Source organism: Rhinoraja longicauda, chromosome 8, assembly GCF_053455715.1.
Source record: "Rhinoraja longicauda isolate Sanriku21f chromosome 8, sRhiLon1.1, whole genome shotgun sequence".
Lineage (NCBI taxonomy): Eukaryota > Metazoa > Chordata > Chondrichthyes > Rajiformes > Arhynchobatidae > Rhinoraja > Rhinoraja longicauda.
Window position 1 is genome coordinate 42,155,659 of NC_135960.1, and position 15,621 is coordinate 42,171,279.

The 15,621-nt window shown below is 45.5% G+C and overlaps 1 protein-coding gene across 4 annotated transcripts in view; it reads right to left on the minus strand.

The window, feature by feature from the left end:
• map3k13 (mitogen-activated protein kinase kinase kinase 13) overlaps nt 1-15,621 on the minus strand; it is a 142,336-nt gene that overhangs the window by 23,260 nt on the left and 103,455 nt on the right. For all 4 annotated transcript variants that reach the window (XM_078403720.1, XM_078403718.1, XM_078403719.1 and 1 more), the window contains 4 exons: nt 11,609-11,717; nt 6,284-6,393; nt 5,316-5,432; nt 1,515-1,652 (listed from right to left, as the gene is read on the minus strand). In XM_078403720.1, coding sequence (XP_078259846.1) covers nt 1,515-1,652; nt 5,316-5,432; nt 6,284-6,393; nt 11,609-11,717 — 474 coding nt within the window. The remainder of the gene's footprint in view (nt 1-1,514; nt 1,653-5,315; nt 5,433-6,283; nt 6,394-11,608; nt 11,718-15,621) is intronic.

The window sequence follows — 15,621 nt, forward strand, 5'->3', positions numbered from 1 at the left end:
GCAACAGGCTGATTGGTTGGTGTTGCAACCGTTTGCCATCACTAAAAGGTGGATGTAGATAAGGTTGCAGTGCCCAGATAGTTTGACTCCATAGAGAACTCCACAGTTGTGAGAATCGGTGTAGACTTTGAGTACACCATCAGGTGTGCTGCCATTGCATACAGGCTACCAGGTTAGAGAAACCAACTGAGCTTTAACCCATGCGTAACCCTATCCATGTTATGCAAAACCCTGAGGTTATGTGGCATTTAATAGCAACCCTTAGGGATGGGAGGCGGAGTCCATGGGAGTAATGAAGCCAAATCAAATGTCAGGGCATGAAATTCCAAAGTATGTCAGCACTTATTGCAAAGAATTGTGGATGTGGCCCAGACCATCACACAAACCAACCTCCCTTCCATTGACTCTAATTACACCTCACGCAGCCTTGGCAAGGCCACCAGCATAATCAAGGACGAATCGCACCCCGGCCACTCCATCTTCTCCCCTCTCCCATCAGATAAGAGGTATAGAAGTGTAAAAATGCACACGCCCAGATTCAGGGACACTTCCCAGCTGTTATCAGGCAACTGAACCATTGTACCAGCAACTAGTGAGCAGCCCTGAGCTACTGCCTACCTCATTGGAGGCCCATGGACTAACTTTGTTTGGACTTTATCTTGCACTAAATGTTATTCACGCTGTGGAAGGCTCGATTGTAATCACGTATTGTCTTTCCGCCGACTGGTTAGTACGCAACAAAAGCTTTTCACTGTACCTTGGTACCTGTGACAATAAACAAAACTTAATCTTAAAGCTGCACAGGAAAAAAGCGTCAATTTCCATATTTTACATCTGGCCTCAATTACGGAACATTTCATAAACATGGGGCTAATTTTGGTCCGGCCCATTGCCAGGCAGTCAAGAAGAGACTGGTGGACACTGACCAGTCAAACTGATACAAAGGGCAGTGGCAATGTACCGTGGCTACACACAAACCCTCCGTTATGGCCATTCGAGATTCATAAATCACAACCCAAGAAAGTGGGACGTGGAATAAAATTCACTCTCGGAATTTATGTGAAAAAAACCCATTATGAAACGGCCATTATATATATTTTTTAAATCAACATGGGCTTCATGACGCACACAGAGATGACGTGGCTTCACGTTATGCAAAATTGCAATGTGGATGGTTTTCTAGGAATACAAACCCCAATTTTGGAATGCAGGAGTCACCTCTATCGCAAAGATCTTGGCATCCGGCGTGTGTAAATCTACAACAGATCAATTGAGTTACTCTAACATTATATCGTCGGTATAAGTCAGCATCTGGAGTTCCTTCCTACACAGATCAAATAGAAAACTGACCTGGTGGCAATCCAAATCAATTTGAAGGTAATGGGGTTTCTATTGTTTCAACAATGTGCCCCCCATTGTATTGAAGAACAAGACCAATGATGTATTCTTAGGAAGCAGAGTCTCAGCCCTGTAGATGGTGTGCAATGAACAGGTTCATTTAACCATTCACTTACCGCTTCCCCTGGGCTCCAGGCTTGTGGTTTGATGCCTTCTTCTTGATCAATTTCTCTACGGCATTAGTGCGGATTATTGGCCTGACCAGGTGACGCTTGTACATTCCTGGGTACCTCTTTTCCACAGCTTGTTCACGTCTGCAGTGCAACAAAAGACTTTCAGGGTTCTCTGAAAGAAAGGGTCTTCTCTACAGGGAGAAGGTTATGCTGATATTGCCTACCTGGTGCCAGGATGGGCAAAGGATAGAGGAGGGTGAAAATCCATGTGTTGGGATCAATGGCATAGAAAATAGTTAAGATGTCCTGTCTTCTGATAGCATTTATAATGTGAAAAGCAAAGAACATGAAGTAATTAAATCTGGAAAGAAAAAGATGAATCTACCGCAACACCATGCAGAAGGTGAGATTAGGGTGCATAGGCTGAAAGAGTCTGAAGAAGGGTCTGAAGAAGGGTCTGAAGAAGGGTCTCGACCCAAAACGTCACCCATTCCTTCTCTCCCGAGATGCTGCGCGACCTGCTGAGTTACTCCAGCACTTTGTGAATAAATACCTTCGATTTGTACCAGCATCTGCAGTTATTTTCTTATACTTCTTAGGCTGAAAGAGTGTTCTATACGCAAAAACATGGAATGTTAGGGTTTCTAGGACTGGGGAACGGAGAGACCATAGTACAAATTTCAAGCTCGGCCTTTCAGCAGTGGTCAGGACATCCTCCTACACAGGCCAGTGCAAAGGAATGACCCGCTGAGATTACTCCAGCTTTTTGTGTCTATCTTCAGTGCAATGGACACGGGATCAATTGTTCATTTATATCTGGGATCAATAGATTTTTGTTAGACAAAGATATTCAGGGATCTGGTGAAAGGCAGGTTTGTTGAGTTATGTTACAAATCAGCCACGTTTTGTTGAATAAGAGACTGAGCCTTAACAGCCTGTTGCTGCTCCGACGTTCTTACAGGTCTGGCTTAGAATGGGTAGATCTCACAGGTCTCACAGGTGATAGGTAGCTCCCAGGGATCTTCCAGTGACTCCCAAACCAGGACACGGAACAAGTCAGGGATCTTGGATTATCACTGTTCTACTTGGAACAGGATCAGAGGTGACTTGTGCTTTGATGTTCACTGCCAGGGTAACTCTGGGTGAGAGGCGCGGGAAAGGCACCAGACCCTGTGGAACTGTCCCAACAACCAGACTTGTACCTCTCCGTACTTGTGCATATGACAATAAACTCGCCTTGCCTTGACCAGACACTGCCATCTAGTGAGCTGCTTCAGTATAAAACTAATCCACCTGACCAGACAATCCAAACTCAACTTCACTGACACAAAAATCCAGAGTAACTCAGCGGGTCACACAGCATCTCTGGAGAAAAAGAATAGGCTACATTTTGGGTTGAGACCCTTCATCAGATTGAGAGTCAGGAGAAAGGGAAATGAGAGATATATAGGGCGATATAGAGAGATATAGAAAATCACAGAGGGTCTCGACCCAAAACGTCACCTATTCCTTCTCTCCAGAGATGCTACCTGACCTGCTGAGTTAATCCAGCTTTTAAACCAGCATCTGCAGTTCCTTCCTCCACATTTTATCTGCTGCTCTGCAAAATCTCCTCAAGGAATGCCTACTTTGAAAATCTCTAACATTTCTGCGACATCCTCTCTCGCCACTCCCCTCTGTGATTTCCTCTATCTCTCTAGATCTAGATCTCTTGATTTTCAATCAAGGATATATCGTTTCCTCATTCCCAACCCGACCACAGCTCTAAAGGTAATAACCGTATACATGCTACTACTCAGAAACCCATCCCAGTACATCCAGACAGCCCGAATCAACCCAGCCCCCAAAAACCACAGGCTTTTGCAGATGTCCAAACTTTAAAGCTTTGCTCTCTCTCCTTCCAGCCAAATACACTACTCCAAGAGGCATCCTGCACCCAAGTTGAAACTTCTCTTTGCCCTTTTGGCAGGGTTTGCTCTCGCACTCTGAGAGTGGAGCACAGCTTCGAGAGTGTGGCTCTGCTCCAGAGAGTGGTCCACCAGAGGCACGACACCATTCCAAGAGTGGGATGTATCACCACTCCAAGAGTGGGTGACAGAGTACTGAGCCAGGCCAACCCAGTCACAAATTGGAGATGGATAATTAGTCCCCTCAGACTCAAATTGCAAATTTCCAATTTCATTCTTAAAATGATCCTCTTTAAGGGAATACTTCAGACTGTGTGTGCAGCCTCATGTAACTTAATTGGATGAGCTGGTATTTCTGTGACCTCCTCTCTCATGTAGATTCGCAGTTGATTTGTGGCCAACTCATTAACACTTCTCCCTCTCCTTCAGTCAATTCAGTTTCACAAATCCTATCGGTTCCATGCACCACAAACAATAACCTTTCACGCTGACCCTCAGCGAAGCTTCGTCAGCACGTCCTATTGTCAGGGAATGTCAATCCAGTTATGTGTTATTATTGGAACCTCAAGGGAAGCAAACCACTTCACTGCACAGTTAGGGAACTGAGAAATGGGGGACCTCTCTCTTCATCCTGAATTTACAGAGGCCAATTAGCCTACATGTCTGCCCATCTTTGGGATGTGGGAGGAAACCGGAGCACCTGGAGGAAACCCACGTGGTCACAAGGAGAATGTGCAAACTCGAAACAGACAGCACCCAAGGTCAGGATCGAACCCGGATCCCTGGGGCTGAGCTAGTAGCTCTACTATCTGTGCCACATGTAGAGGATGATTTAAAACATACAAATGAGTTTACCACTTTAAATGCTGCATTTAGTGGCAAGGTTAAAGCCAGACAGAGAGGAGATGATTGAACAATGATGGTGGTAAGATAGTGACAGCAGTGAGAAGGAATGCCATTGTATGAGAGCCTGGGTTTGAACAGGGGGATGTTAAATCAAACCCTTAGACTGAGCATGGACTGAGCTGAGATGTAGTTGACTGGATCATATTGCTGGCCATTGCAGAAAGGTGCAAAGTTGCTGCAGGTTACAGTGGTAAATTGAGTCAAAACCAGGAGAGAGTTAAACACAAGAATAAAGGGATTAATTTTGAGGCACTGGGACCATGAGCCAATCTCAGTCATTGCAACAAGAATGTGATCCACCACAGCAAGATCATTCTCAGCTGTGTCCACTCTTACTTGTCGGATCCCCATCAATGGCTTCTCTTCCTAACCCCACTCTGCAAACTCTGTCCCCTCTCAAAGCTCCATTTTTGGTCTCCTCCATCGTTGCTGTCTCTTGATAACCGTCCATATGTACGCAAATAATGTCCACATCACCCTTCACCACCGGCCCAGCACATCTCCAGATGCCTCGATCCCTTCACTGCCTCTGCACTCTCAGACTGAGCTTCCAATGTCTAGATAGGACAGGGATTAGGTCAGTGGGATCCAATGGAGGTATCAGACAGCTGCGTGGCCTGGATGCACTCAGATTTATGGACGTAATCCAAAAGAGCGACCACTAATCTGTCGACCGCTAATCTGTCTGAAAACACACACTGCAGCTGGTTCTCTAATGCCCTGCAAGGAAGAAAGGATGCTTTCCTTACCTAGTTTGTCCAAGTGCAGGTGGAGGGTAACATGTACGGACCCAGTCCACAGGCCCATCCTGTGCCTCTGAAGTAGTTTAATACACCAGGCACTGGGGACTGAGCACAGCCGCTACACTGCTCACCTTGATGCCCACACCCTGAACACAATTAAATGACCAGAGAATCCCAGCCCCGACAATCCAGACTCTGAATGCCCTGCCGTACGTATCTCACTGTACATCAGTTACTTTTGTACCTACTTTATGAGTTCTTTCTCCCTGATCTCCAGCTGCAGCATGATGGCACTGAGTTCCATGTAGAGATTGTTGGCTCGTTCTAGTTTCCGTTCATAATGCTCTCTGATGTCCAGTGCGTGCCTGCAACAAGAACAGTGGTATTTTCATGGAGGAGCTCACCCTATCATTCCAGAAAGCATTTCTCACAGGATCTCACACCTTACAGACCGCCCCTGGGTAACAAATAGGCCCTGTACACCTCTTTATAGGTTGATTTTGTCCGACAGTCAGAATATACGCAACAATCACTCGCTATGAAAACACTACCCCCCCCACGGTACTGTAATGAATGGCATCAAAGCCACAATAATATGGATGAAAAAGAGCAATTACTAAAAGTGGAGAGAGAGAGAACCAGTTCAGTTACTCATAGGAATGAACATATGTACGTACGTATGTGACTCTTGAATCGAGCTTGCTCATATGCAAGAGTGACCATAAGTTGTATGTTTGCAACCAAGATCGCTTTGTTTCTCAATACCCCCGAGGGTCTATACCTTCGGTGGTACCTGGCCTATCCTTATTTGAACTCCCCAAAAAGCAAAGCTTCACACTAAGCAGGATTAAATTCCACCTACGATTGCTCTGCCCCATTTACCAACCGATCAATATCTTTCTGCAGAACATTCAACAACATCACCGGTTTTCACGTAATCTGCAAACTTACTAATTATACCTAACTCCCCACCCCAGGACGATATGAAAGGTTAAAGCTACAATAATGCTCCTCTTTCGGGAGATGATGGCAGCTCCGAGCATACCTCAGTTCCTCCCTCCTCATACCTCAGCTCCTCCCTCCTCATACCTCAGCTCCTCCCTCCTCATACCTCAGCTCCTCCCTCCTCATAGCTCCTCCCTCCTCATACCTCAGCTCCTCCCTCCTCATACCTCAGCTCCTCCCTCCTCATACCTCAGCTCCTCCCTCCTCATACCTCAGCTCCTCCCTCCTCCGTTTGATTAATTCTTCATCTAGCCGATGGATGCATGTTCCTTCACTCTTTATCTTTTCAAAATGTTTTTTCACTTCTTCTCTCCATTCAGCCTGTAAGCAAAGATAATTCATTTTACTGGAGAAACAAGAAACTGCAGATGTTTGTTTACAAAAACAAAAAAAACAAAGTGCTGTAGTAACTCAGCGGGTTCTCTGGAGAATATAGATAGGTGACGTTTCAGCTTGGGACCCTTCTTCAGACTGATTACCATAAGGGGGAGAGAGCCATCCTGCCAGAGTGAGGCTACATGCAAATTGGAGAAGCAGCACCTCATATTATAACCATATAACCATATAACAACTACAGCACGGAAACAGGCCCGTTCGACCCTACCAGTCCACGCCGACCACTCTCCCTGACCTACCTGCACTCAGACCATAACCCTCTAATCCCCTCTTATCCATATACCTATCCAATTTACTCTTAACTAATAAAATCGAGCCTGCCTCCACCACTTCCACCGGAAGCCCATTCCATACAGCCACCACCCTCTGAGTAAAGAAGTTACCCCTCATGTTACCCCTAAACTTTTGTCCCTCAATTCTGAAGCTATGTCCCCTTGTTGGAATCTTCCCCACTCTCAAAGGGAAAAGCCTACCCACGTCAACTCTGTCCGTCCCTCCCAAAATTTTAAAAACCTCTATCAAGTCCCCCCTCAACCTTCTACGCTCCAAAGAATAAAGACCCAACCTGTTCAACCTCTCTCTGTAGCTTAAGTGCTGAAACCCAGGCAACATTCTAGTAAATCTCCTCTGTACCCTCTCCATTTTGTCGACATCCTCCCTATAATTTGGCGACCAGAACATAGAAACATAGAAAATAGGTGCAGGAGTAGGCCATTCGGCCCTTCGAGCCTGCACCGCCATTCAATATGATCATGGCTGATCATTCAGCTCAGTAGCCTGTACCTGCCTTCTCTCCATACCCCCTGATCCCTTTAGCAAAAAGGGCCACATCTAACTCCCTCTTAAATATAGCCAATGAACTGGCCTCAACTACCTTCTGTGGCAGAGAATTCCACAGACTCACCACTCTCTGTGTGAAGAAATGTTTTCTCATCTCGGTCCTAAAAGACTTCCCCCTTATCCTTAAGCTGTGACCCCTGGTTCTGGACTCCCCCAACATCGGGAACAATCTTCCCGCATCTAGCCTCTCCAACCCCTTAAGAATTTTATATGTTTCTATAAGATCCCCCCTCAGTCTTCTAAATTCCAGCGAGTACAAACCCAGTCCTAGTCTTTCCTCATATGTAAGTCCCGCCATCCCAGGGATCAATCTGGTGAACCTTCTCTGTAAGGCAAGAAGGTCTTCCCTCTAAGGCAAGAACGTCTTTCCTCAGGTTATGAGACCAAAACTGCACACAATACTCCAGGTGCGGTCTCACCAAGGCCCTGTACAACTGCAGCAGAACCTCCCTGCTCCTAAACTCAAATCCTCTTGCTATGAATGCCAACATACCATTCGCTTTCTTCACTGCCTGCTGCACCTGCATGCTTGCTTTCAATGACTGGTGCACCATGACACCCAGGTCACGTTGCATCTCCCCTTCTCCCAATCGGTCACCATTCAGGTAATACTCTGCTTTCCTGTTCTTGCCGCCAAAGTGGATAACCTCACATTTATATTGCATCTGCCATGCATTTGCCCACTCGCCTAATCTATCCAAGTCACTCTGCAGCCTCCTAGCATCCTCCTCGCAGCTAACACTGCCACCCAGCTTCGTGTCATCCGCAAACTTAGAGATGTTGCATTCAATTCCCCTGCACACCATACTCCAGATTCGGCCTCACTAATGCCCTGTACAATTTTAACATTACATCCCAACTTCTATACTCGATGCTCTGATTTATAAAGGCAAGCATACCAAACGCCTTCTTCACCACCCTATCCACATGAGATTCCACCTTCAGGGAACAATGCACAGTTATTCCCAGATCCCTCTGTTCCACTGCATTCCTCAATTCCCTACCATTTACCCTGTACGTCCTATTTTGATTTGTCCTACCAAAATGCAGCACCTCACACTTATCAGCATTAACCTCCATCTGCCATCTTTCAGCCCACCCTTCCAAAAGGCCCAAGTCTCTCTGTAGACTTTGAAATTCTACTTAATTATTAACTACACCACCTATCTTAGTATCATCTGCATATTTACTAATCCAATTTTTCTAATCAGGCCTTGTTTATCCAAATAATTATATATATTGTTCCTAAGTATCTTTTCCATTAATTTTCCCACCACAGACGTCAAACTAACAGGTCTATAATTGCTAGGTTTACTTTTAGAACCTTTTTTAAACAAAGGCACAACATGCGCAATGCGCCAATCTTCCGGCACCATCCCCGTTTCTAATGACGTTTGAAATATTTCCGTCATAGCCCCTGCTATTTCTGCACTAACTTCCCTCAATGTCCTAGGGAATATCCTATCAGGACCTGGAGACTTATCCACTTTTATATTTTTCAAAAGTGTCCGTACCTCCTCTTCTTTAATCCTCATAATTTCCATCACTACTCTACTTGTTTCGCTTACCTCACATAATTCAATATCCTTCTCCTCGGTGAATACCGAAGAAAAGAAATTGTTTAATATCTCCCCCATTTCTTCCGGCTCAGCACATAGCTGTCCACTCTGACTCTCTAATGGACCAATTTTATCCCTCGCTATCCTTTTGCTATTGACATATCTGTAGAACCCCTTGGGGTTTACTTTTACATTACTTGCCAAAGCAGCCTCATATCTTTTTTTCGCTTTTCTAATTTCCTTCTTAAGATTCCTTTTACATTCTTTATATTCCTTAAGAACCTCATTTACTCCCTGCCGCTTATATTTATTGTATATCTCCCTCTTTTTCCGAACCAAGTGTCCAATTTCCCTGGAAAACCACGGCTCTTTCAAATTATTATTCTTTCCTTTCCACCGAACAGGGACATAAAGACTCTGTACTCTCAAAATTTCACCTTTAAATATCCTCCATTTCTCTATTATATCCTTTTCATAAAACAAAAAGTTCCATTTCACTCCTTTTAAATCCTTTCTCATCACCTCAAAATTAGCCTTTCTCCAATCCAAAATCTCAACCCTTGGTCCAGATTTGACCTTCTCCATAATTATATTGAAACTAATGGCATTGTGATCACTAGACCCAAAGTGCTCCTCAACACATACCTCCGTCACCTGACCCGTCTCATTTCCTAACAGGAGGTCCAACACTGCCCCTTCTCTGGTAGGTACCTCTACGTATTGCTGCAAAAAACTATCCTGCACACATTTTACAAACTCCAAACCATCCAGCCCTGTAACAGAATGTGATTCCCAGTCTATATACGGAAAATTGAAATCACCCACAATCACTACTCTGTGCTTACTACTAATATCTGCTATCTCCTTACATATTTGCTCTTCCAATTCTCGTTCCCTATTTGGCGGTCTATAATACACACCTATAAGTGTTGCTAAACCTTTCTCATTTCTGAGTTCCACCCAAACAGCCTCCCTAATCGAGCCTTCTAGTCTATCCTGCCAAAGCACTGCTGTGATATCCTCCCTGACAAGCAATGCAACACCCCCACCTCTTGCCCCTCCGATTCTATCACATCTGAAACAATGAAATCCTGGAATATTTAATTGCCAATCGCAACCCTCCTGCAACCATGTTTCACTGATCGCCACAATATCATACTTCCAGATGTCAATCCAGGCTCTAAGCTCATCCACCTTTCTTACAATGCTCTTAGCATTAAAATATACACATTTAAGGGACCCATCATTTCTTATTCTCAGTTTATTTCTTTTCACTTCTTTCTCTCCTACATATTGGGTCTGAGTGTTTCCCTTTTCTGCCTCCTGCCTCACACACTGCCTATTAGCTATCTGTGTTTGAGTCCCTCCCTCCAACCGTACTAGTTTAAAGTCTCCGCAATTACCTTAGCAAATCTCCCCGCCAGGATATTGGTTCCTCTCAGGATAGCTGTTTCTGTTTGGATAGCATTCTGTTTGGATAGCTTACAGCCTTGGTATAAACATTGAATTCTCAGTTTTGGGCAACTCCCCCCCCCCCCCCCCCCCCATCTTTTCCTCCCTCGCTTCCCTGTGAGTAGGGAACCCCCAACCAGTTACACACCTCTATCTCTATCCCGAACCCCCACTTTCTCCTTACACCTTCTCCTTCCACTCATATCTCTCTCTCTGGCTTCTCATTTCACTTCTCTTCTCTCCTTATCTTACACCTTTTTGTCTCCTTTTCATCTCTAGCCTTTGGCTACCCATCTGCCAATCAAAACCATGCTCACTAAATGCTGCCTGACCCACTGTTACTCCAGAAATTTGTGTTATTTTGTTCATTTTGCTGGTGTGCTGTGGCAAAGTGACTCAAGACTCACATTCACAATTCAGTTTCTTCCCTGGTCTCCGGTACCTTTGCCCAATGTGATTGTTGGACAGCCTGCTTGACTGTGGAGTCTTTGCAAATAAATATCATCTTCACGACATAATGCCTCTCACTCTCACTAAGAGTTGCTAGGTTGTGACCAAGCAAGAATACTGGCTGTTTTCTCCAAAAGGGCTCAGAGTACAAGGGCTCGGCATGGGCTAGGGATTAGCCAAGAGCCCACTGGCTACGTGGCTCAGTGCTACTCTCCGACACACCTTTAGTTTGCTGGAGAGCTGGTTCTCAAGTGTCTTGATATCACTCCCAAGTCCCAATCCAACCTTCCATTAACCATGGGATGCCACCAGCCAGCAAGCTGTATGGATACCACAGATGTCATGATTACCAGTGGCGATTGCAAGCACAATGGCTCACATCCCACTGCTTTGGGAAGCTTGCCGACTAAGGGGTGATCTTATAGAGCCCAAGACCTCTAACCTTTTGGACCAGTTTCCTACACTGACTTACTCACTTTCACTATTGGCACATAACTCTCTTTAGTTACATATATATATATACATATATATATGTAATCCTATATATATTGTAATCTCTGTTCCAGTGAGCTTCATGCTGCTCTCTGATAGTCATTTACAATTGTTTTCCTCACTCAAGATGTGGGGAAACCATTGGTAATTCAGGAAAAGCAGCGACCAATTTCCAGCTCGCAAAGTCCAACGAACTGCACCTTAACCTAATGTTCTGTTGCTGAGGCCAAGTGTTCCGACATATTGACCGTGGCAAATGCAGCACAGACTAGGGACGTCCTGGTGTGTTAGCTGGACAGCCTTGTGGATATCTCTCAGAGGTTTCAATCATTGCCCTGCTACGTTACCTGGGATTTAAAGTAGGTCTCCTGAGGGGTTCCCAGAACATCAGCTGAAGCGATGTCCAAGTGGAGGAGGATCTGGCGGAAGGATGGCCGGTTGCGAGGTTTACTGTGCCTGAAGAAGAGAGCAGCTCTAGTTTAGGAGCATGAATGTACCCAGTGCTAGTGCAAGATCACACACGGTTTCCCAGTAAGCCCCAGTGTGCCAAATCGCCTGAAGGTCATGGGGTATGACATCCGCCAAGTCAGGAGCTGGCGCAGAACCCATCTGTAACTTGGTGGGTGCACCAGCAGAAGAGGTGAATGAGAGGGAGTGGGACATCAGAACAGAGCTGCAGGGAGACAGAGAGAGAGCGAGAAAGGTTCTTCATAGAATAGCAGGCACAATCTTGTGCGCCAAGGCCATAAATGTTATATTGCTGCCTCTTCACAAGCTCAGGGCTCAATAGATAATAGGTGCAGGAGGAGGCCATTCGGCCACTCGAGCCAGCACCACCATTCAATGTGATCATGGCTTTACCCCGTTCCTGCCTTCTCCCCCTGACTCCGCTATCCTTAAGAGCTCTATCTAGCTCTCTCTTGAATGCATTCAGAGAATTGGCCTCCACTGCCTTCTGAGGCAGGAGAATTCCACAGATTTACAACTCTCTGACTGAAAAAGTGTTTCCTCATCTCCTTACTAAATGGCCTACCCCTTATTCTTAAACTGAGGCCCCTGGTTCTGGACTCCCCCAACATTGGGAACATGTTTCCTGCCTCTAACGTGTCCAACCCCTTAATAATCTTATACGTTTCGATAAGAGCCTCTCTCATCCTTCTAAATTCCAGTGTATACAAGCCTAGTCGCTCCAGTCTTTCAACATATGACAGTCCCGCCATTCCGGGAATTAACCTAGTAAACCTACCCTGCACGCCCTCAATAGCAAGAATATCCTTCCTCAAATTTGGAGACCAAAACTGCACACAGTATTCCAGGTGCGGTCTTACTAGGGTCCTGTACAACTGCAGAAGGACCTCTTTGCTCCTATACTCAACTCCTCGTTATGAAGGCCAACATTCCATTGGCTTTCTTCACTGCCTGCTGTACCTGCATGCTTCCTTTCAGTGACAGATGCACTCGGACACCCAGATCTCGTTGTACGTCCCCTTTTCCTAACTTGACACCATTCAGATAATAATCTGCCTTCCTATTCTTACCACCAAAGTGGATAATCTCACACTTATACACATTAAAATGCATCTGCCATGCATCCGCCCACTCACACAACCTGTCCAAGTCACCCTGCAACCTCATAGCATCTTCCTCACAGTTCACACTGCCACCCAGCTTTGTATCATCTGCAAATTTGCTAATAGTACTTTTAATCCCTTCATCCAAGTCATTAATGTATATTGTAAATAGTTGCGGTCCCAGCACCGAGCCTTGCGGTACCCCACTAGTCACTGCCTGCCATTCTGAAAGGGACCCATTTATCCCCACTCTTTGCTTTCTGTCTGCTAACCAATTTTCTATCCATGTCAGTACCCTACCCCCAATACCATGTGCTCTAATTTTGCCCACTAATCTCCTACGTGGGACCTTGTCGAAGGCTTTCTGAAAGTCAAGGTACACCACATCCACTGGCTCTCCCCTGTCAGTTTTCCTAGTTACATCCTCAAAAAATTCCAGAAGATTAGTCAAGCATGATTTCCCCTTCGTAAATCCATGCTGACTCGGAACGATCCTGTTACTGCTATCCAAAAGTTCTGCAATTTTGTCCTGTATAATTGACTCCAGCATCTTCCCCACCACTGATGTCAGATTAACTGGTCTATAATTTCCCATTTTCTCTCTCCCTCCTTTCTTAAAAAGTGGGATAAGATTAGCTGCCCTCCAATCTACAGGAACTGATCCTGAATCTATAGGACATTGGAAAATGATCACCAATGCGTCCACGATTTCTAGAGCCACCTCCTTATGTACCCTGGGATGCAGACCAACAGGCCCTGGGGATTTATCAGCCTTCAGTCCCATCAGTCTACCCAACACCATTTCCTGCCTAATGTGACTCCACTGCTGTTCAGTCAATGGTTTATGGCAGGAGCTCAAATCCACAGCTGCTGGGAAATTTTAACTTAAATGATTAAACTAAACCTGTAATTTAAAAAAAAAATTGCTGGGATCATTAATGGAGACCACAAAACCACCAAAATCCCATCCAATTGCCTTTTAGAAAGGCAATCTGACACCTTAACCATCCGTTCTATGCCTGATTCTAACTGCCTACTCATTTCAGGGGTAAAAGCAGATGGGCAATAAATGCTGGAACTGTCAGCAATGTCCACTACCTAATAATAAATAAATAGACGATCCAATTATTGTTGTAAAGAAGGAAAATGAGGCAGATGACTTTAAAATACTAACTGGCAAATAACTAGATTTTGGCATTGGTTGAGGGTTAATTATTGGCCCAGACAATAGACCAGCAGAACTCTACTGCCCTTCACTGAAATGGTGGCATGCATTCATTGATATTAGTCTGAGAGAGCAGATGGGCATTGGTTTACATCTCATCTGAAAGGTGATACCGCACTCCCTCAGTATTCAAATAGAGATTGGACCTGTGAAAAAGAGAGGATAGTGAGAAGGTATGGGAGTAAAATAAAAACAGTCAGAAGGGAGACAGAGATAGAGGGCAGGAAGGAGGTAGCTGACCTTTGACCCAGTGTCCAAGCATGCACGAGCCCCTGCAGTGAATGGTGTGACAGCTCGATTCATCCCCCGGTTGTGAGCGGATGCATTCCTGTAGTGGCTATCATCAGCCACAGGAGGGCAGTAAAGTACACAGTGCCCCAGTTACATGTGCAGGAAGGAACTGCAGATGCTGGTTTAAACCGAAGATAGGCACCAAATGCTAGAGTAACTCAGTGGGACAGGCAGCATCTTCGGGTCTCGACCTGAAACGGCACCCATTCCTTCTCTCCAGGGTTGCTGCCTGCCCCGCTGGGTTACTCCAGCATTTTGTGTCTATCCCGTTACAGGCTGAGAGTCACTGCCTCCACCACCCCACTGTCCCATTGTCTATGACCTTTGCTCTTCTTGGTGCAGCCCAGTTGGCTGCACCAGACAGCTGTATGCAGCTGGGAAACAAGGGAATGGACATCATTCATGGCTCTCCCCTTCTGTTCCCTACAAGCCCTTTCTCGGCCTCTCCTCCTTGGCCCTCTCTCCCCCACCCAAACCTGTTCCTGCACTCTCCTATGGCTCTCACTTCACTCAGCTTTCACTCCCCAAATATACATCACTTCCCGCACTCTGTCCCCACCACTACACTCCCGACTCTCTCTCCTTGGTTTTCCCATGTCCTAGCACTTTCAGATCTCCCCCCTGGTCTCTCCTGAGTGGACTGCTGGAATGTTCCAGCCTCCGTAACTGTGCGTAACTGCAGTTAACTGCCTACATGTGCAGGAAGGAACTGCAGATGCTGGTTTACACTGAAGATAGACACAAAACGTCAGAGTAACTCAGCAGGACAGGCAGCAACTCTGGAGAGAAGGGGGACCCGAAACATCTCCCATTCCTTCTCTCCAGAGATACTGACTGTTAACTCCTATAACTGTGTTTAACTGCAGTTAGCAATCTGTAACGGTGTTTAACTGTAGAAAACTGCTTGTAACTGTATATGACTGTAGGCAGCTACCTCAAGCTGTTTAACTGTAGATAGCTGCCTGTAACTGTGTTTAACTGCTGATAGCTGTCTGTAACTGTGTTTAACTGTAGATAGCTGTCTGTAACTGTGTTTAACTGTAGATAGCTGTCTGTAACTGTGTTTAACTGTAGAAAGCTGTCTGTAACTGTGTTTAACTCTAGGTAACTGTCTGTAATTGCACTTGACTGTTGTTAACTGCCTGTGACTGCTCTAAACTGTAACTGCATTGAACTGTAGCTAACTATGTTTAATGGTAGGCTTATCTAATGGTGTGTAACTGTGTTGACCGTTAGTTCACTGCCTGTAACTGCAGGCCAGCCTTCATCCATC